Source organism: Sciurus carolinensis, chromosome 17 (assembly GCF_902686445.1).
Source record: "Sciurus carolinensis chromosome 17, mSciCar1.2, whole genome shotgun sequence".
NCBI lineage: Eukaryota > Metazoa > Chordata > Mammalia > Rodentia > Sciuridae > Sciurus > Sciurus carolinensis.
This window is the reverse complement of record NC_062229.1, coordinates 21,813,709-21,833,419: the sequence shown is the minus strand read 5'-3', so window position 1 is coordinate 21,833,419 and position 19,711 is coordinate 21,813,709. Positions and strand designations below refer to the sequence as shown.

At 58.9% G+C, this 19,711-nt stretch overlaps 1 protein-coding gene across 22 annotated transcripts in view; it reads right to left on the bottom strand.

Moving 5' to 3' along the window:
* Mast3 (microtubule associated serine/threonine kinase 3) overlaps positions 1-15,748 on the bottom strand; it is a 33,845-nt gene extending 18,097 nt beyond the window's left edge. Inside the window, exons 1-8 of one of the 22 annotated variants that reach the window (XM_047531596.1) lie at positions 11,616-11,945; positions 10,686-10,717; positions 8,695-8,952; positions 8,352-8,441; positions 955-1,043; positions 803-875; positions 625-648; positions 44-122 (exon numbers count right to left, since the gene is read on the bottom strand). In XM_047531596.1, the coding sequence (XP_047387552.1) occupies positions 44-122; positions 625-648; positions 803-875; positions 955-1,043; positions 8,352-8,441; positions 8,695-8,952; positions 10,686-10,717; positions 11,616-11,681 (711 nt within the window). In that variant the 5' untranslated portion in view covers positions 11,682-11,945. Of the gene's footprint in view, positions 1-43; positions 123-624; positions 649-802; positions 876-954; positions 1,044-3,244; positions 3,534-8,351; positions 8,442-8,694; positions 8,953-10,685; positions 10,718-11,615; positions 11,947-15,684 lie in introns of those variants that run through there. The other 21 variants (XM_047531597.1, XM_047531598.1, XM_047531599.1 and 18 more) reach the window with 21 other exon arrangements.
* Between the last annotated feature and the right edge of the window lie 3,963 nt (positions 15,749-19,711).

Sequence of the window (19,711 nt, the reverse complement as noted above, 5' to 3'; positions counted from 1 at the left end):
CGGCACCCGCCTCCCCCCGCCCCCCAGGTGGAGCCGTGGGTACCGAAACCGTGGAACTGGGCGTGTTGGTTCCATAGCCGGAAGACGGGAGAGACGCAAGGGACCATCTTCTGCCGTCTGCCCTGGAAAGGGGAACGAGAATAGGTGGCAGGATGGCCCAGTGCTCGTAGCCTGCGGGGACTCAGGGTTGGTACTGGGGCTGGCAGAACAGGGCTCCATTGGAAGAAGGACCTTGAGAAGGCTGAGAAGGGACACGGCCGGCCCATCCACGGCACGCTTCCTTCCTGGCCTCTGTTGCCTCCTCCAGGAAGCCTTCCCTGGCTACTGCTGCCACTGTGCCCCCAATCTGAGCCTTGACCTCTGACTTGTAGCTGCGAAGGGACACGCTGGCTGCCCCTGCCAGATCAAGGACTCCTCCAGGGTCAAAGTCCAGCCTCCCATTCACACATGAAGGTGCTGCACACAGCAGGTGCTCAATAAATGTTGAATGAATAGTGCAATCCAAGTCCCTGACACGTTACAGGTGCTCATCAGCTCATCAGTGAATTGGTGACTTCTGAGTGCCTTTCTGATTCTTGGGTCAGGCCGGTGCCCCTCCCCCTCCCCGGGGCTCATTGCAATTACCTGTCCGCACGTGGGACGTGGCTGCTGGAGGCCGATTGTTTGCCAGGGGCAGGAGCCAGAGGGAGACACCACCACCAGGCAGGGGTCAGGGGAGGGGAAAAGGCGAATGAGGAGAATGATCTAGCCACCCAGCATGGGCCCTGCCTGACACCGTCCCCTGCAGCCAGCGACCACTCACCTCCGGGCAAAGGGAAAATTAATGGCCGATGCAGCGGAGAAGTTCCGGGGACTGTCCAAGGGACTGCTGCCTGCTGAGGAGGAGGCCAGGAAACTGAGTCAGTGGGCAGAGACAGTCCCGGGCACCCCTGTGGCGCCCCGTTCCACACTCACCTGTCGGGACGGACAGTGGCGACAGGGGCCTGGAGAGAGTCGGTGAGGGTGTTCCCACCACCAAGCTTTTCCGGTTCCCACTGCGGCAGCTGTCGGGTAGCAAGGGACAAGGTCAGATGGCTGGCCCAGGCCGGCAGGCTCAGAGGACCACATGCCCAGCTGGGAGCACACGCACACGTGTGGCCAGCTCTGCCTGCCGCAGGGCGGAAATGGGGCCCGACCACTCCCACAACACCCGCCAACCAGTTGGTCCCCCATGGTCCTTAGCTTGGACTTCCGGCCTCGTGGTGGACACTACACATGGCCAGGAGACCCAGCCCAGCCTTCGGCTTCTGCGTCTGCAGCTGGGCACTCACACCTCTGGACCGAGACACCCAGGACACTGCCCTGATCCTCCTCAGGACCCCCAGTGCCAGTGGCACATGACCAAGAACCGGAGGAGTCCACCGGCTCCCTGGGCACGCCTCACTTCGCCCCCCGCCTGCTTTCCTGCCTTCACCCCATGTCCCACCTGGCCACTGGGTTCCTGGCACAGGCCTCTGTCACCTTGCCTGGCCTTCCTCGACCCACCTGGGCCCTGGCCCAGCCCCCGCCTCGGCAGAGGGAAGTCGGGAGTGACAAGTTCCCTGCCCCCCACCCCGGCAGTCGCCCGGCAACGCGCTGCTCTGCTCCCAGCACAGCACCCCCACGCAGCCACCAACGCAGCTCAGCAGGAGAACCGCGGGAGGGAGTCAGGCTTGGGCCTCTGGGAGGGAGGAGAACGGTGTCCCAGGCAGGAGGGACAGCCCTTGCTGGCCAAGGCACGAGCCAGCATGATCAGTAAACACAGGCGACACCCAGGCAGGGAAGAGGGCCCACGTGTGGCTCCTTCTGGAGCCCGTTTCCCATCTGTATACCTTGAAGGATGGTGGGAAGACTCCGTGAAACCCACACACGCCTGCTCAGCTGCAGGCCCCGGGTGGGTGGGTGCCTGTCATGTTGTCTTTCTCTGGACAATGCTCTTAGGACCCTGACTCACAGTGGGCACGCAGGCCATGCCTCTGGAGAGAATCCAGACGCCCACATGTACCCATCCCAACATACCCAAAAGGTAGGAGAGATTAACTGCACCCATTTCCCAGACTGGGAAACTGAGGCCCACAGATATCAACAGCCACAGAGATTGTCCCCTAGCCTGAGAGGTATAGAGACAAAAGTGAAACCAGCAGTTTCTGCCAAACTTCCTGCCAACCCCCCATGTGTACACACACACCCGCCAGTCGCCACATCCTCCACCCTGTGGCTGCGGCCCACCGCGCTTGCTGCCCCGGCTGCCACTTCCAATGGCATTTGGAAAAAACACTCATTTGGCCTCCCTCTGGCTCCCAGGCGAGGCCTTGGAAACTCAGCCAAATCTGAGGTCTCAAAGGAGAACTGGGCATTATCCATTCACTTCCCCAGCATCTATCGAAAGCCAACTGTTTACACAACCCTCCCTGGAGAAGGGAGGCTCAGGACCTTGCAAAGCTGCGCTCAGTAACTATCCATATGGAGCCCAGGACCCAACAGAGAATAAGAGTTTGGCAGGAAATGGGGCCTTGAGGCCCCTTTAATGTACCCCATCTCTGTGACACACACAAACACTCCATGTGCCCCCAGGATCTCCGAGGAGAGTCCAAGCCCTGGACTCAGCACTGATGGTCCTTCAGCAGCTGGTCCCACCGCCCAGACTTTGTCTATCTGGGCAAACAGAAACAGCAAAGAGAAAGCGAAGCACAGAGGGGTGAAGGATCATAGTGAGCCACACTGCCGGGAGACGGCTAAGCTGAAACTTGAACCCAGGTCCTCAGAGTCCACAGCTCCCTCCAAGAGAGACCCAGCTCTGCCTGGGGTTAACCCCAGCGATTTAGTCCTGACATCCCACCCACAGCCAGCCTCCTGCAGAAAATATTTGCTTCTGAGCCAACATTTCCGTTGAATGGGTCCTTGGGACAGACCAGTTTCAGTGTTTCAGAGCGTCTCTTCAGTTCTGCCCAGTCCTAGAGACCGGGGTTCGAATCCCGACTTGGTCCCAACTTGCTGCTGCCTTTGTCACCACCCCAGCTGCGACCCCAGCGAACAGACACCGGGGACAGACAGCGAAGGGAAGATGCCCGGGACCCTTGGGAACAGTCGATCCCAAAACGTTCTCCCCCTTCCCCCAGACACACGGTGGCCCTCCGTGGCCCCTGCCATGCCGCCGGGTCACACGTCTGGCAACTCGTACTTGCTCGGTCGCCCGCCGCGCCTTTGCCCGCGCGGTGCCCCCTACCTCTTGGAGCGCTGCAGCAGCGCGCCCTTGGCCAGGCGGCTCCGATGGCCGGGAGCCGCCACCGCCGTCCAGTAGCTGGGGTCGGACATGCTGCTTCCCTTTGTGCGGCCGCCGCCGCCCGAGGTTGGGGAGGCGCGGGGGCGCAGCCGGCAACGGCGGGGAGCGCACCTCGGCGGCGGGGATGAGCCCCAGGAGCCCCGCGGAGCCGGGCCGGGCAGGGGGCGCCGCGGGGCTGGGGGCGGGGGGCGGGCGAGGAGGAAACGCGCGCCCGGGAGCGCGGCGGGAACCCCGCCCAGGCGAGTGCGGGGGCGGGGCCTGGCCCGCAGGGGCGGGGCGAGCGACGCGGAAGCGAAGCCGGCGGACCCGCGTGCCGGCGAGTAGGCGGGGCGTTGCTATAGTCGAGGGCGGCGGGGCGGGGCGTTACCAGGGGCGCGGGCGGCGGGGGCGGGGCGTTGTTAGGGCCCCAGGCGGCGGGGGCGGGGCGTTACTAGGGCCCCAGGCGGCGGGGGCGGGGCGTAGGCGGCACTTCCACCGTGGGCGGGGGTTCTCGCCTCCTTTCCCCCAATGTGAATCCCATCACTGTCCCCTTCCCTCTCCCGGAGGGCTAAACCCTTCTGAGTGCGGCACTCAAGACCCACCCGAGCGTCCTGGCCTGGCTCAGGCTTCCACGCCCACTCTGGCTCCACCACTTGGAATCCAGCGTGGCAAAATCCAGCTTCCCTTCCTCTAGGCAGCCCTGTCTTGGGTTTGTCCGGGTGTTTTCTTCTCCTGGCTTAGGGCTCCTTGGAGTCCCAGCCTCTCCCAGCACTGGACTAGCAGAGGGAGCGTTTGGCAGAATGAATCAGGGCTTCTGACCTCCTAGCCTGTGTGTAATGGGAAAGGGCCTCAGTCCAGCTAGTCACCCATCAACCTCAGCCTCCTCAACGGTAAAATGGGAGGAAAACGGCGGACACCAGGATTTCCGGCGTGAGATGTCAGGTGGCACCCACAATGCTTCCCACTCACCCATGCCACACATATTTCACACGTTATCACACTAACTCCGGGGCCTGTTTCTGCATCTATCGCGCGACCTGTAGGGAATGCAGAGTTGCACTGGAGATGCAGGAAAAGTGCCTGGCACTGGGCTGGGGTCCTGTGTGTGCTCACTATGGATGCCACTACGGAAGGAGAAATGGCTCCTTCCTCCTCTCAGGACAGTCCCAGGAAGCCAGGTGTTGGAAGCCAGGAAGCCATTCAGAGGGCTGCCTCTTCCTGGGCCAGGACAATTTGAAGCTCAGCTTAGGCCTGACTCTGAAGCCAGACTCCATATCTGAGAAGAGGAGATGGGGGCACAGCTGGGGGCTGGCACCCTGTGTAGAGCCCTGACTCATCCCTCTTCACAAGTCACTCCCAGACACTCTGCCAGGGCCCCTCCATCCCCAGTGCCACTCCCAGGCGCCCCACCCTGGAGTGTTTCCCCAGGCTCTCCAGACCTGGAGTTCAAACACCCATATCAGGTCGTGCATTCACTCAACAAGCATATATTGAGCATCTACTCTATGCCTACACCCGTGCCAAGCTCTGGAGACCCAGCAGGGACCAGACCACACCACATTGCCCTCAGGGGCCCCCAGCCTGGGGGTGGGGGCCAGAGGACAAAGGGAAACTGATGAAATGAAAAAGATAATGCCAAATGCTAAAGGGGAGAAAGAAAGAGAGCCAGGGTGTCACGAGGGCACATGGTGACTTTAGCTGGGGACCTCTCAGAGACCCTGGGAAGGAAGCAGCCATCCACAGCGAGAGTGCCCCATGCAGGGCTGAGGGAGGGACTGTCGGGCTGCAGAAGAGAGAGCAGGGAGCGGGGTGTCGGAGCAGGGAAGGGGTGCAGTCTGCAAACCCGCCATGTCTGACACGGGGAGCAGGGATGGTGGGGGACAGGGTAGGAAGGGACAGGAGGCCAGCAAGGGACTCGGACAGCACCTGGGAGGGACCACTGGGGCTAGATTACGGTGGGGCCAGGAAGAGCGGGCCATACATCTGGACCTGCTCTGAGAGCGAGAGGTAAGTCACTCAGGGTCTCCAGGTGCAGAGAGGGACGGGGGAGGCCACACCTGGCCTGAGCCTGACACAGGGAACAGGGTCTCCTGATCCTGGGGATGGAGCCACAGACTCCACATCATGTCGCTGCATCTGAGCCACTGGCCCCACCCAGGTGTGCAGGACACACCTCTGCACACACCTGGTACACAAGGCGCCCCTCGTCGCCAGCCACAGGGATGCCCAGCCACCCCACCGCCCTCACACTCGCCCCCTGCGCTGGCCTCCCCAGCAGCTGCTTCTCCAGCGCCCATCTGGCCTCAGTGCCCACCACAGCGCATGGCCCGCCTTGAAAGTCTGGTCTCTGGCCAGGTGCAGCAGCACGCCCCCGTCATCCTAGCTTTTTGGGAGGCTGAGGCAGGAGGATCACAAGTTTGAGGCCAGCCTGGGCAACTTAATGAGGTTCTGTCTGAAAAAAAGAAAAATGGCTGGCGACGTGGCTCAGTGGAAGAGCCCCGGGTTCTGTCCCCAGTTCCACAGTAAATACATGGGTATAAAAGGAGGACTGACCTCAGGTGCCTCCCCTGCCCGGCAGACTGTGCCCCTCCTAGGCCACCCCGCCCATGGCTCCTGCTCCAAGCGGAATGGCAGGGCTGAGCGCACCCCTCTGCAGGCTCCGCTCTCAACCCCATCCACTCTGAGACCTCAGCCTGTGCCTCCCTCCGCTCAAGCCAGGGACTGTCAACAGCAGAGCCCCAGGGGGTGGGCAGAACTCAGGCCTGACTGGAGGTTAGTCGGGCCACCCCAGCCCTCTGCCCTCCCCTGGGACCCCTTAGGGCTCCCAGAGCCCCCGGGAGAAAAGCCCCCTTGCTCCAGCCCTCAGCCTTCGAGGTCCGGGGAGTGTCCCTCTGTGATGCTGCTCCTGCCTGGAACGGCCTCTTCGTCCCCGAGGGTCCAACTCGCATCTTTCTCAACACCACATCTCGACCACCACCCTCACAGGAAGACACCCTTCCAGCTGTCTTCCATTCACCCATGCCACAAGCATTAGCTGAGCACCTGCTGTATACCAGGCCCTGTCCCAAGGATCTGGCATGACCACAGCAAATTCAGGTCTGGACCTTGGGGGGCTCCCAAACCTCTGAGTGAGAAAAACAGCGTGACCACACAAGAAGATGGGCAGCCACACTCCTGCTGGGCTCAGGGGCGAGAAACAAGCCTAAGGGACCGACCGGGGTCTGGAGAGAAGCGGGCACGGCACAGTTTCCCACCTGAGAGCCTGATGGAGACCCGGCAGACAAAGAAAGGAAGGAATGGAGCTCTGGGCAGAGGGAAGCGATGCAAAGGTCCTGGGGCTGGACCAGCCCCCCCTAGAGCAGAGTGAGCCGCGGGGAGACTATGAGAAGGAAATGGGGCAGGGAGACCAGGACCAGGGCCTCCAGGGTCTTGGGAGCTAAGGGGACAAATGAAGGTTTATTCCTAGGGTGCTTGGAGGGCAGGGAGGCAGGGACCCATTTCCTTGCATGGCCCAAGGTGATTTGGCTCTGCTGCCCTCTGGTGGTGAGTGAGGCCGCCAGTGGCCTTCCCTGGACCCCACACTGCCTCCATTTCCTCCTGGTAATCCTGGTCAGCAGCCCAGCCCAGGGCTCTTCCCTCCGGTCCTGTCCTCACTGGGGTTGAGGCCAAGGACTCAGAATCTGATCTGGCCTGACACTGTCCCAGGGCGCCCCTGGGCAATACGTCCTGCCTGTTTTCTTCTATACTCTGTGGGGTGACAGCAGTCCCTCCTCCCATGGGATGGGTCAACCTGCTCCACTTCCTACTGTCTTTTGTCCAAATGTTGCCCTACCTACCTCTCTGTCTCTGCAACATCCACTCCTGTCCCCAGAAGACCTTTTCCTCCCCCAAAACAATGATGGAGGCTTTAAGATTTTTCATCCTGCCTCAGGACCTTTGCATATCCAGTTCCTACTGCATTGTGCCAATTTTCCCCTAGATCTGTCCATGCCTGGGCTCCAACAGCAACTCCCCAAGAGTCTCCCACTTGACTGGGTCTTGTTTGCCTACTCCTTTCCTCACTGCCACCTCCTCATGCCAAAAGATAGCTTCCTGAAGGAAGAATTCGTTTCTCTTGTTCACATTTAGACCTTCAGCACCAGGCACACAGTAGGTGTCTAATAAGCACTTGCTGATTGATTGACAGTAACTTGCCCACTGCCGGGCACCCAGTGTGGGCTCCATGTTGTTCTCTCTTGTTAAACACCTGTGGAAAGGCCAGGGGAGGTGGGGCACACCTGTAATCCCAACAACTTGGGAGGCTGAGGCAGGAGGATCTTGAGCTCAAAGCCAGCCTCGGCAACTTAGTGAGGCCCTAAGCAACTTAGTGAGACCCTGTCCTTAAATAAAGAAATTAAAAAGGACTGGGATGTGGCTTCGTGGTTAAGCACCCCTGGGTATAGGGGCAGGACCCTGAGACCTGCCCAGTCACAGAGTGGTTCAAACTCTTGACAGACTCTGGCGTCATATCTGGCCATGATTCTTGGCCCCCAGACATACCATACAAATCAGAAGAATAAGCACCTACTCTGGGCCTCAGTTTCCTCAGCTGGGAAATGGGATTGAGAGAGGGACCTCCCTGCCAGGGTTGGGGAGGGAAGGCAGGACCTGGAACAGGGTTGGCCCTCAGGGGAGCTGGGCTGTTGTGCCTCCGCCACTTTGTCTGGTTCAGCTCCTGCACAGGCTCAGGCCTGGGGTGGGTGTGTGTGTATGCTCAGAGGGAGGAGATGGCCACGTAGGGCCCGAGGTCACTGCCCAGAGTGGCCCTGAGCAGCCTGGGAATCTCGCACCTGTCTGGGGGAAGTCCTTGGGCAACAGCTCAAGCCTGGCCTCGCGTGGCCACCTGTCAGGTGGAGGGCCTGCTGGCCAGGCCAGCAAATGGGATTTCCCATGCTGGCGCCAGCGCCTGGCAGCACAGGAAGGGGGGTAAACCGAGGCCGGGGAGGTGGCGTCGGCAGCTTGCGGTACCTCGGGGAGAAGGCTGGGTCGGAGCCTGCCTAGACCCTGGGGTGCCGCCAGCGCCGTCACTTACCTCCAGGGGTGCAGGCCGAGGGAGGGGCTGCAGGGGCTGCAGGGGCTGCTGGGGCTCAGCAGCGACGGGCTCTGGCTGCTCGGAGACAGACTGCAAAGGAAGAGGCCGGGGACGGTGAACCTGGCGGTTGCCCCTGCGTGTGGCCGGATCCGAAGACCAGACCAGGGCTGTGGGTCCCAAGGCCCGGGATTCTGGGTTTCGGCGCAGGCCGGGGGGAGGGGCCGGACGGATGACCCGGGAAGGCTCCTCGGAGGCGGCGACACCAACCGGGACGCGGGGTGACTGGGAGGGAGGCTGTCATCGTGTCTCGCCGGGCCCCCTGCCCGCCCCGCTCCGCACTCACTCGAGGGTCAGCGCCGGGATGTGCAGCTTGTCCCTGCGGGACTTCATGCCGAGGCTGGCGCCGCGTCTACGCGGCCAGGGTACCGACGTCCTCCTGGCGACCCCCCAGCCACGAGGGTGGCGCGATCGGACGCACGGACAGACACCGACGGAGGGACGGCACGCCTGGCGGGCGCGGCGGACCCGGCGCGGAGGCTGGGCCGCCGGGGGCTCGGGGGGCGGTTCTCTCCGCCCCGGGGCGGGGCTGGGAGCGCGGCACCTGCGCGACAGCCGGGCCGGCAGGAGGGGTCGCGCGGCGGAGAGAAGGGGCGGTGGGCGCCGCCCCCTAGTCCCGAGGGCTCGGATGCCGCGGGGTCCCCGGGTCCCCAGCCGCGCGGCCCCAGCGGAAGGGCGGTCACCGCCGCCTCAGCGGGCGCGATTGCCCCATCGCCCGCCCCCGCCCCTGCGTCCGGCCCGGCTCCGCCCTCACCCGGCCCCGGGGAGTCCGGCACCCTGGATCCCCGCGCGCCCCGCCCAGCCCCCGTCGCCGCGTCCCCCGCCCGAGCCACTGCTCTCAGCATCGCCGCGCAGACCCGAGGCCCGCGCGCGCCTCCAGGCCGTAGCTTCGTGCGGCTGCCTCTGCTAGAAACCTCGGTCCCTGAATCCACATCCGAGCTCAGCGCCACTGTCCCCTCCTCCGCCAAGCTGTCCCTGCACCGCCCCCCTCTGGCGCTCCCAGTCCAGCTGCCCCTCCCTCTCAGCCCCGACCGCACAGATCAAGGGACCTGCTCTGCGTCCCCTTGAGTCCTGGGTGGACCAGGTCAGGCACGGGACAGGTGGCAGGGAGGGGGCAACTCCTCAGGGGGTCTATGGCGCCGTCCTGCCCCAGGGCCCTGGACTTTGCCCTCCGCGGTCGACTCACTGCCCACTACCCTGCCCCCAGCTTGGGCAAAGGCCAGGGACAGTGCCCGCCCTCCGGGCAATGTCTGAGTCCCGTCCCTACTGGGGCCCTGAGGCCCCTCCCCACCAGCTGCACCATCCCCACTCCAACAAGAGCAGGTGGCCTGGGCGAGGCGCCACTCTGACCCCATCCTCAGAACCTCCTCCTTTTTCTGTCCCCCCATCTCCCCTTCCCTCTCTCCGTTCAGCTCCCGGCCTCCCTGCTCTTCCTCCAATGCAAGCTGCTCTGCACCTCAGGACCTTTGCCCATGCTGTTAACCTCCACCTGGCATGCTATTCTTCCCAGAATTTCCCGGGCCACTCTTCCTCCTCTTCCAGATGTAGGCTCAAGGTCACCTCCTCCTAAAAGCCCCCAGATCTCAGGCTAGATCTCGGCCATCCCCCTCTGTCTCTTTCTCCGTTTAATTTCTCCCCAGCACACATCACTTTCCCTCCCCACAAGCACGAGCTCCAGGGGCAGGTGTGGGATTCCCTTGCTTCTGGGAGCCCTATGCCCCACACAGGAGCCAGCACGCAGTAGGTGCTCCAGAAATGTTTGTTGAGTGATTCCCACCCCCACTCAGGCGAAGGCTTCACCAAGAGGGTGGGCCACCTCACATACCCCTCTCCCTCTGGGGCTCTGTTTCTCCCACCGTAAGTGGGGCAAGATCGGAACCAACTGCTCTTGAGCTCTGGGATCCCAAACTGGCAACCTACAGGAATGCCGACGCGACCCTTAGGAAGGCAACTTTCCACCTCAGTCTCTGAAAAGAGGCCAGCTGTGAGTCTGGGGAGGCGCCCAGGCTGGTTCCGGTGTGCTGCGCTGGTCTTCCATAGTCTGGACTCCAGATGCAGAGGAGGGTCCCCGTTCCCAACTGGGCGCCCTCAAGCCCTGAGGTCAGACTCCCCAGCGCTCAGGTTCCTTATTTGCATCAAGGCCTTTTGCCTCCAGGTTGCTGGGCAGCCTCCCGCATGCTCAGGAAGCGCTCCATACACACCAGGGCAGGACCCAGGGGAGAAGCATTGTAGTGACAGGACAAGAGCCCACCCGACCACCACCCCAGATGAACTCACCCACGTCCTCGGCGTGGCAGGCTCAGCTCCTTCTGAAATGACAAAAAAATGGGGCTTATCCCTAGGAAGACAAGCCCTTTGAGCCCTGACCCTTTTTTAAAAATATTTTTTTTAGTCATACATAGACACAGTGCCTTTACTTTATTTATATGTGGTACTGAGGATCAAACCCAGTGCCTCATGAGTGCTAGGCAAGCACTGTACCACTGAGCTGCAATCCAGCCTGAACCCTGACCCTGACCCAGCAGCACCCCCAAATCATCCCTTCAATTTTCCCTCTAGGCCAATGCCTTCTTTCTACTCATTCCACACACTGGGCTCAGACTTCTGCCTCAGGGCCTTTGCACCAGCCTCACCTTCCCTTTTAGAGCTCAACAAAGCGGCCTGCACCAACTTTCAGGCAGGCAGAAAGCCCTGAGCTGTGGTCCACTGTGACTCCAGAGTTCACCCTCAGAGGGCTCCTACCCAAGAGGATTTTTTTTTTTTTTTTTTTTTTTTTAATTCTGTAAAAGCACAAATTCAGACTCTAGGGGCCTTCAGACCTGCCTCCAGTTCTAGCATGTTTCCTTCTGGTGGTGCGAGTGCTTTGTGAGACTGGGCCTCAATTTTCCATCTGGAATTTGGAGATAACATTAGGAGGATTCTGGGGTCATAAGATCAAGCATTATTTTTTTTGTTGTGTGTTTCGCGTTGAGCTCAGCAAGGGCCTATGCGGAAGCTATCACAATCCTGGTAAATCTGACTCCCACTTACTGAGCGCCTACTATGCACCAGGTGCAGGGTCGTTTTTTCCGGTTGGGAAACTGAGGCTCAGAGGGAAGCCAACTACCCACGTCTCTCCAGAGGGGGAGGTGGGAAACTAGGTCTCGGGACACCCCCCACAAACAAACACATTGGGGCGGCTGCTTGGGGACACACGACTATTTTTACCTTGGTGGGCTCCAGGCTGCCCACGTCCTGATGCGGGGTGTTCGCCATGGCAACCAATGACGTCATCGGCCCCCGCAGCCAATTGGAGGGGGCCGGAAATTGCCAGGCGCTGGCGACCCGGCTGGGAGGGGTTGGCAGGGTCTCCCGCGGGGGAACAGGAGAAGGCGTGGCGGGGTTTGGGTGGTCCCCCTCAGGTCCGCTCCCAGGAAACCGATTGGGAGAAGGATCTACCCCGCGGAGGTATCCCCCGACACCCCCGGGACAGCTCACTACCGTTAGAGCAAGCAGTCCCGGATCCAGGAGCCTTCGCCACCGCCAAGGTCATTAGGACCTCCTTTCTGTCTCCTCGGATCGCGGTGGGACCTCCTACCACCTCACCCCACCCCACCCGCACCCCGTCTGGCTTGCAACGGAAGGATCCGAACCCAGGGCTGCCAGCTGCCTGGCACCCCATCTCAGCCTTTTCCTTCCAAAGTTCCTGTGGTTCCCAGGCCAGCCGCCTACTCCAGCACGGTGTGACCCCCGCCAAGCCACTTAACCCCTCTGTGCCTCGGTTTTCTCATCTGAAAGAAAACTGAGGCGCAGTTTTGTCGAGTCTGGGGAAGAATCCAGAAGTAGCCAGTTCAGGCTCTGGCGCTGGGAGAAGAGACCGGACACCCCAGAACCCAGATCATGATTTCATGACGGCGATGATAAGCGCCATGTCAGTTCCCTCCCAAACACACGAGGGTGCGAAGTGGCAGAGAGAACGGAGGGAAAGGCGACAGCCCCCCCAGGGCTCCGCAGGGAGTCGGACCCACGCAGCCTCTGCTGCACCGCCCCCGACCCTCCGCTCCCGCACCGTCTGCTCTCCGCAGCCCCCTCCTCGCCGGCTGTTCCCCTACCGAATGGCTCCTGACAAATGCGGTTCCCACCGCGACCCTGGAGTTGCCCTTTAAACGTATTATTTAGGGTGTCCGCTTGGCTGGGTGATGCTGTCCCCCAGCCTCGGTCCCACCCTGAGAATCCCCCAATTTGGAGGTGAGGGAGCAGGACGCGGGCATCCCATACCGGAGGGAGTAGGAGGGGCCAGAGGGAGAGGAGGGTTTGGAGGTATCCAGAGAGGGGACCCAAGGGCTTGCTGGAGCAGGGGATCTTGGATCGCGCCGGGTGTTCAAACAGCGCGTGCAAAGGGTGGCGGTGGGGATGGAGCCAGGAATGGAAAATCAGCAAGGATCTCGTGGCTCCAGTCGGAGGGCTTCCTGGAGGAGGAGAATCAGAGTCGCCTTGAAGGAGGGACGTTCCAGGGAGCCTCCCAGCAGCAAGGGAGACAAAGTCCAGTTACAGGTCCTGGTCACCTTTTCTGTCCTGGGGATGCTCTATTTGGGGATCTGGAGTTTTGAAATTCTGTCGTGTGTGAAGCAAAGGAGCCGGGGTAAGTAATGGGAGCAGTAGCTGAGCTTAGCCCAAACCAGGAAGGAGCGGTCCCCTCCTTCCCTGACCCACTGCTTCCGGGCCAGGTCAGAAGCTGCCCTCACTGGGCCACCGTCTAAGTGGACAGGATGCCGCCCGCTGTTCTCTGAATTGGCCAGTCAGCGCCCGACTGGAGTCCACGGGGCTTCTCCGAGTTTTTATGAATTGATTCTTTGACCTTCAGCAATGTTGGGCCTCCTAGAAATCTGATTGGCTCGCATCAGGGGCCTGCCACCTGATTGGCTAAGATGTTACCTCCCTGAACAGGGGTTCCATGTAAGGAAGGAGATTGACGGGATCAAAGACCCAAGACACCTGCGCTCCTGCACTGTCATGGGCCACGTGGGTTAGAATTCCGTCTCTTTGGCCGCCTAGATGTTATTTTCCCTCTTTGAGTCTCAGTTTCCCCTTTTGAAAAATGCGACTAATAGCACCAACCACTCCAGCTCGGAAGAGAATTAATATGAACAGTTAATATGAACAGTTATTGCCATTTTATAATTATTATAATTTTCTCCCACTTTGGCCTTTATTCCAGTCTCCTTCCTGGCTTTTGTCCCTGCTCCCCATTGGCTCCAGAAGAGTCTTTTCAGTCCCTAGATATGTCTGGGTCCTTCCCTGCTCCAGCACCTCCCATGGCTCCCCATTACCCTAGGGAGAAAGTCTAACCTCTTAAAAATCAGTGCTGCCTGCTCCCACCTCTGGTTCGGTTCTAGCGCTAAGAACTGACTCCTTGTTTACTTCCCCACACAGCGGTGTGGCTTCATACCTCTGGGCCTTTGCACACTCTGTGCTCTACCTGAATGCCCTCACCATGTGCCCAGGCAATCCATGCTGATCCCCCCACCTGCTGGGATGCAGGCCCGGGTTGCTCTGTACTGGGAGCAGGACCTGCCTGGGTTCCAATCCTGACTGTCACCTGTCCTGGGAGAATGGACGGTGGTTACTGTTCTCTGAGCCTCAGTTTCTCCTTTGGTAACTGCAGGACTTCTGCAGGAACGTCTGCCCCCCCCATGGAACAGGTCCCACTGCCTGACGTCAGCAGCGCCCCCATTCTCCTACCCGGAGGCGGTTTCTCTATTTTAAGAGGCCGAGGGCGGGGCTGGCATCTAACTGGCGCTCCAGGCAGGGCCTGCCCCACCCCCACAACACCCCACTGCCGGCCAGTCCCACCCCGCCCCCTCCTTTCTGTCCAGGTCCCCCAGTCCTGTTCTGGCCTTCTCCCCTCCCATCCTGCACCCCTTCTCTCCCTGCCCCAGGAGGGCAGTGTTTCTGACCCGCTCTGCTTCCTCCCTCCTTGCCCACCCCCCAGGTGTCTTCTCCTTACCTTCTGCCAAGTTCCCAGGCCTGCAGCCTGGAGGACCAGGGACTTGCCTGCCCCTCTCCCACACTGGCCTCGGCCCTCCACCCTCAAGCCACTTGCTCTGTCCTCCCTAGGTTCCAGCTTTCCTCAGCCTTTTTCATTTCCCCAAATACCCTGCCACCCGCAGCTGCCTCTGCTGTCCCAGGTCACCCTCTCTATCCCCTGTGCCTGGAAGTCCCCCATCAGAGCTCACCACTCTGTGGGGTCAGCGCTGCTCAGGCATCTACCTCCCCTGCAGCTTATGTGGTCCAGAGGTTGTGGAATACCCTGCTGCCTTTCCAGAACTGGGCACACAGTAGGTGCTCAATAAATGTTGGTCTGGTAGATGATGGCCGCCAAATCCTCACCTGCAAATCTGGTGTCTTCTTAACGGTTTGGTCTGAGCCCAGAGAGCAAGAGCCACATCTAAATTCCCATTTTACAGATGGTATAAATGGGGAAACTGAGGCTCAGAAAAGTCAAAAGAGTTGCCTTCTTGGGTCATGTACCCCCCAGGGTAGGTTCCAGCTTAGGGATCTGCTGTCCCAACAGCTCTGTTTTTACTTCTTAGTGACGCATCCTCCCAACATAAACATGGTACCTGAAGCTTGGAAAGCAGGACTCTTTGGGGAACAGGGAAACTGAGTCCTGGATAACCGCCCCCCCCTCACTCTCCAGGTCGCACGAGTATTTGGTACACAGGGGACTGTGCCCAGAGGGAGCTGTTGAAGGGCACGGGATTTCATCCGGTCCCGGTTGGGTGAACGCTGCTTATTGACTTTCCCAGGCTAGATCTCAGTTTCCTGATCTGATAAATGGATGCCTGGACAGCCCAACCTCCCCGACAGGCTCTAGAAGTGACCTGAGGCTGGGGTACGGTGGCACAACCACGACCCAGGCAGGCACTAACGTGTACTAATGTCAGAAGTATGTCAGTAGTGACAGGATTTACACAACGATGAACATATGGTGAGCGCTCGGCTCTCGGGCTGCTGTGGATCATATTATTATTGGAGCATCTGGTGGGGAGTGGCGGTCCCTCTGTCCCTTCCTTCCTCGCGATCTCCCGGACCCTCAGTTTCCCCATCTATCAAATGGGGACAGTTCCTTCCCATCAGGCAAAAAAGCACTTGGAGATGCAACCGGGCAAAGGGCGCGACCCGAGAGCGCCCCGCCCTCTGCCTCAGTTTCCCCGCGGTCGGCGGAGGCCCCGCCCCCGGCACCCACCCGGGTTCGCTCCACCTCGCCCTCTGCCCGCCCGCGCAAAGGCCTCACCTGGAGCCCGCGGCGCCGCAGGAGGCTCGACTCGTCCATGGCCAGCGAGTCCGAGCCGCCGGGCCCGCCCCCGGCCCCGCCCCGGCCCGCCAGGCCCCGCCCCCGGACTCTATTGGCCAGGCCGGTCAGCTGATGCGGTCTGACCCCACCCCTCCCCGGGAAGCCCATCTGGAAGGACCCGCCCCCACTGGGCGAGCGGGCCCCGCCCCTCCAGGCTCAGCTCAGTCGCAAAACACCAGTGAGTATTTTGTAATGAATCCTCCCAGAACTCAGTGAGCGTTATTCATTCCCATTTTGCAGATGGGAAACTGAGGCTCAGAGAGGTTAATCAATGGGCCCCAGGGCACGCAGCAAGACTGGCAAGCGCAAAAATTAAGCCCCACTCCCCCAAACTCAGCAATAATATTCGGAATAATATTTTGCAATAATTTTTTAAAAATCGAAATGAAGATGTTCATGATGAACAAAACATCGACATTTAAAAAAACATTTTTTTAAGTTGTTGATGGACCTTTATTTTTATTTATTTATAGGCGGTGCCTCACACATGCTAGGCCAGTGCTCTACCACTGAGCCACAACCCCAGCCCCCCCAAACATCGATATTTTAAAGACAGGTGTTCTTGTACCACCTTGCCTCCCGACCTCGCCTACTCCTAGCCCTGGTTCCGACAAAACTCTACACAGATGGACGGCCACGGTAGTTGCCGGTTTCTTTTTGAGGCCGGCTCCCTTTACCGAAGGCTGAGCGAGCACCTGCCTACTGGCCTCAAGAGCATCAGCTCTCACGGGCAATTGATGAAAATTGTTCAGCCCCACTTTGCAGAAGGAGAAACCTAGGCTGGGAGAAACCCCATGTCCGTAGAGAACTCCCGCGTTCTCTTTCCCTGGGATCCACCGTTTCTGCAGCTCCGTTACCGGTGGCTCCCGGCCCACCGCTTCTCCCATTCAAACTGGACATTGGAGTGTATTTTCAGGTGGTAGGGGATCCTAGGAAGTGTCATTTATCTCAAAAATGCTATAAGATTCCACCACCTTATGGTGGCCTGATCGAGTATATAAAAATACAGGATGCCCGGGGAACGCTTAGTTTTCTCATACAATTGTAAAATTGACATACTTGCGCTGGGGGTGTGTCTCAGGGGTAGAGTGATACACCCTTTGAAAATGGGCAATGCAATGACTTTTAGCATATTCATAGGGCTGCACAAACACCACCACCATCTGATCGCAGGACGCTTTCCCCAACCCCAGAAGAAACCCCAGTAGCTGCCACTCCCCATGCTCCGCCCCAGCACTGACTACTACCACCAATCAGCTTTCTCTCCCTCTCCCTCCCTCCCCCTCTCTTATGGAGGCTTGAGCCCAGGGGTGCTTAACCACTGAGTCACCCCGCCAGCCCTATTTTGTATTTTATTTAGAGACGGTCTCGCTGAGTTGCTTAGGGCCTCGCTAAGTTGCAGAGGCTGACTTTGAACTCGCGATCCTCCTGCCTCAGCCTCCCGAGCCGCTGGGACACGGATCAGCTTTCTGTTCCGGAGACTGGCGGTTCCTGGACACTTCATACCGATGCAGCCCGCAGATCACCGGTGGTCTTCTCTGGTTTCTTCCACTCAGTATCATGTTTTCAAAATTCATCCACATTGTAGCAAACATCAGAACGTCATTCCTTTTTATGATCAAATGATATTTTGTGGTGTGAATGGAGCACATTTGGTTTATATGCCATAATCAGGTTTTTTCATTTTCTGGCTCTTGGGAACAGAGCTGCTATAAGGGCAGAGTGTAAGGTTTGGTGTGGCTGTACGCTTCTGTCCTCTTGGGCAAACACCTCAGAGAGGGCTTTCTGGGTCGTATGTTAATCTATGTTTTAAATTTATGACAAAAGGCCAGACTGTTTTCCAAAGTGGCCACCCAGTTAAACTTGAATTTCAACAGTGAATAATTTTTTAGCATAACTATGTCCCCTTTAATAGCTGGGACATAGTTATGCTAAAAAATGATGTGCTGCAATTCTAGTTAAACTGGCTGTCCCATTTCATTTAGCAAAGGAGGACACGTGAACTTCAGGTTGTGGCTGGCTTACTCCAAGTGACTGGAAGTTCATGTCCTCTAATGGACAGCTGCTCTGACTCTGGCAAGTTCTGTCTCCAAGTTCACCTTTAGTCCAGGCTGGGATGCACTACTGACCCTGAGCCTTTTACCTTTATCAGTCACTGTGATTGGTTCAAGGTGGGCTTGTAACCCAAACTCTCAGCCAATCACAGCATTTCTTGGGACTTTGGTTGGAGTCCTGGGGAAAGAGGTTCGCTGAACCAGAGGTTGTTGGGGTGGGCAGTAAATGGGGACTTCCTGGAGGGAGTCCCTAGAGAGGTCCTAAATGCTCCTGCCTTACCTGGAGAATTCCCACCCAGTACTCTCTTCCAAATGACTTCTCAGGGGGAACAGGGAGTGTTCATTGATTGACTGATTGACCAAATGCAGTTTTTCCATGGTGAACACCCCAGTCTTTCAAAATCCTCTTCAAATTCTGTCTTTCGGAGAGCATTTATTGAATGAACAAATACATTTTTCTTGTGAGTTTTACATATCCATCTGTTTTACATATGTTTTACATATCCATTCCAGTGCTGTGACAAAATACCTGAGATAATCAACATAAAATGAGGAAAGGTTTACTTTGACTCACCATTTCAGAGGCTTCAGTCAGTGGTTGCTCTGGGCCTGTGGCAACAAATTACATGATGGTGGGAACAGGGGACAGGGATGCTTTTTCTCCTCATGGTGGCAGGAAGCAAGGGAGTGCCAATATCTGGGGTCCCATAATCCCTTCAGGGAGTGCACCCAGAGGTCTTTTTTCCACTGCGTCCTTCCTCCTAAAGGTTCCAACCATGCGGTAGCCTTTAACACATGGGCCCTTGGGGGACGCTCCAGATCCAAACCAGAGCATCATCAAACTCTCCTCAAAGCCGGGTGTGGTGGTGCACATGGTAAGCCCAGCAGCTCAGGAGGCTGAGGCAGGAGGATCACGCATTCAAAGCCAGCCTCAGCAACTTAGTGAGGTCCTAGTCAACGTACTGTACCGAGACCCTGTTTCTAAATAAGATAGAGGCCCTGTCTCTAAAAAAGGGCTGGGGTGTGGCTCAGTGGTTAAGTGTCCCTGGGCTTAGTTCCTGGTACCAGGCAACAAACAACAAACAAAAGCCTAAAACCAACCAACCAAACAGACAAACAAAAAAGCCCTCCTCAAGTATTTTCATAGAGGGCCTCAGGGAGGGGGTTGTTGAGTGACTTTTTTCTGGTAACCTTCTGTGTATTCTTTAAGACTCCTCCCGTGAGCCTCTGGGCATTAGAAGGTCCTGCCTTGAGTAGTGGAAGCCGTTCTTGTCGGCGATGATGCATTTGATGATGAATGCACGGACTGTGTCCTCGCGAACTCCTACACAGCCTGCAACACCCTCTTTAGCTGCCTCGTAGGGACCTCGGGGTCTCTTGGCCACAGGGAGGGAAACTCTGCCCTCCTTGGGTTTAAGGCCACTTTCCCAAGAAGGTGGAAGCCGAGGGGGTGGAGACACTTTGTGGTTCCTCTTGTCATGATTTCTGGGCCCCTGTGACCTTTCTTTCTGGCTTCCCCTCCCTCCAGTCTGCCGGGCATCTGAAAGCGGAACGGCGCTGGGAGCTTATGGTCAATGAGCTTCTCTGGCAGCTGGAAGGGGCCGCCGGTGGGCAGGGGCAGAGGGGAGGCCCGTGTGGCTCCGTGTGGCCTCGACGAGGGTGGAAATGCCTCTTCACACGTGGCCGGGGTCGCCCTGCTCACAGCCCCCTGCCCGCCTCCAGCGTCACCTGCCCGCACGGAACCCCAGACCCGCGATGGTGACCCTGCTGCTCCGCAAAGCGTCTCCTCCAGGGGAGGCCACCTGCCTCTGCGCCCAGGCGAGGCCCCGCCTCCGGGCGCCCCGCCCCCTCCGCACCCGCGACCGGGCTGGGACATCTGTGTCCCCTGTGTCCTGCTCTCCCTCCCCCCCATC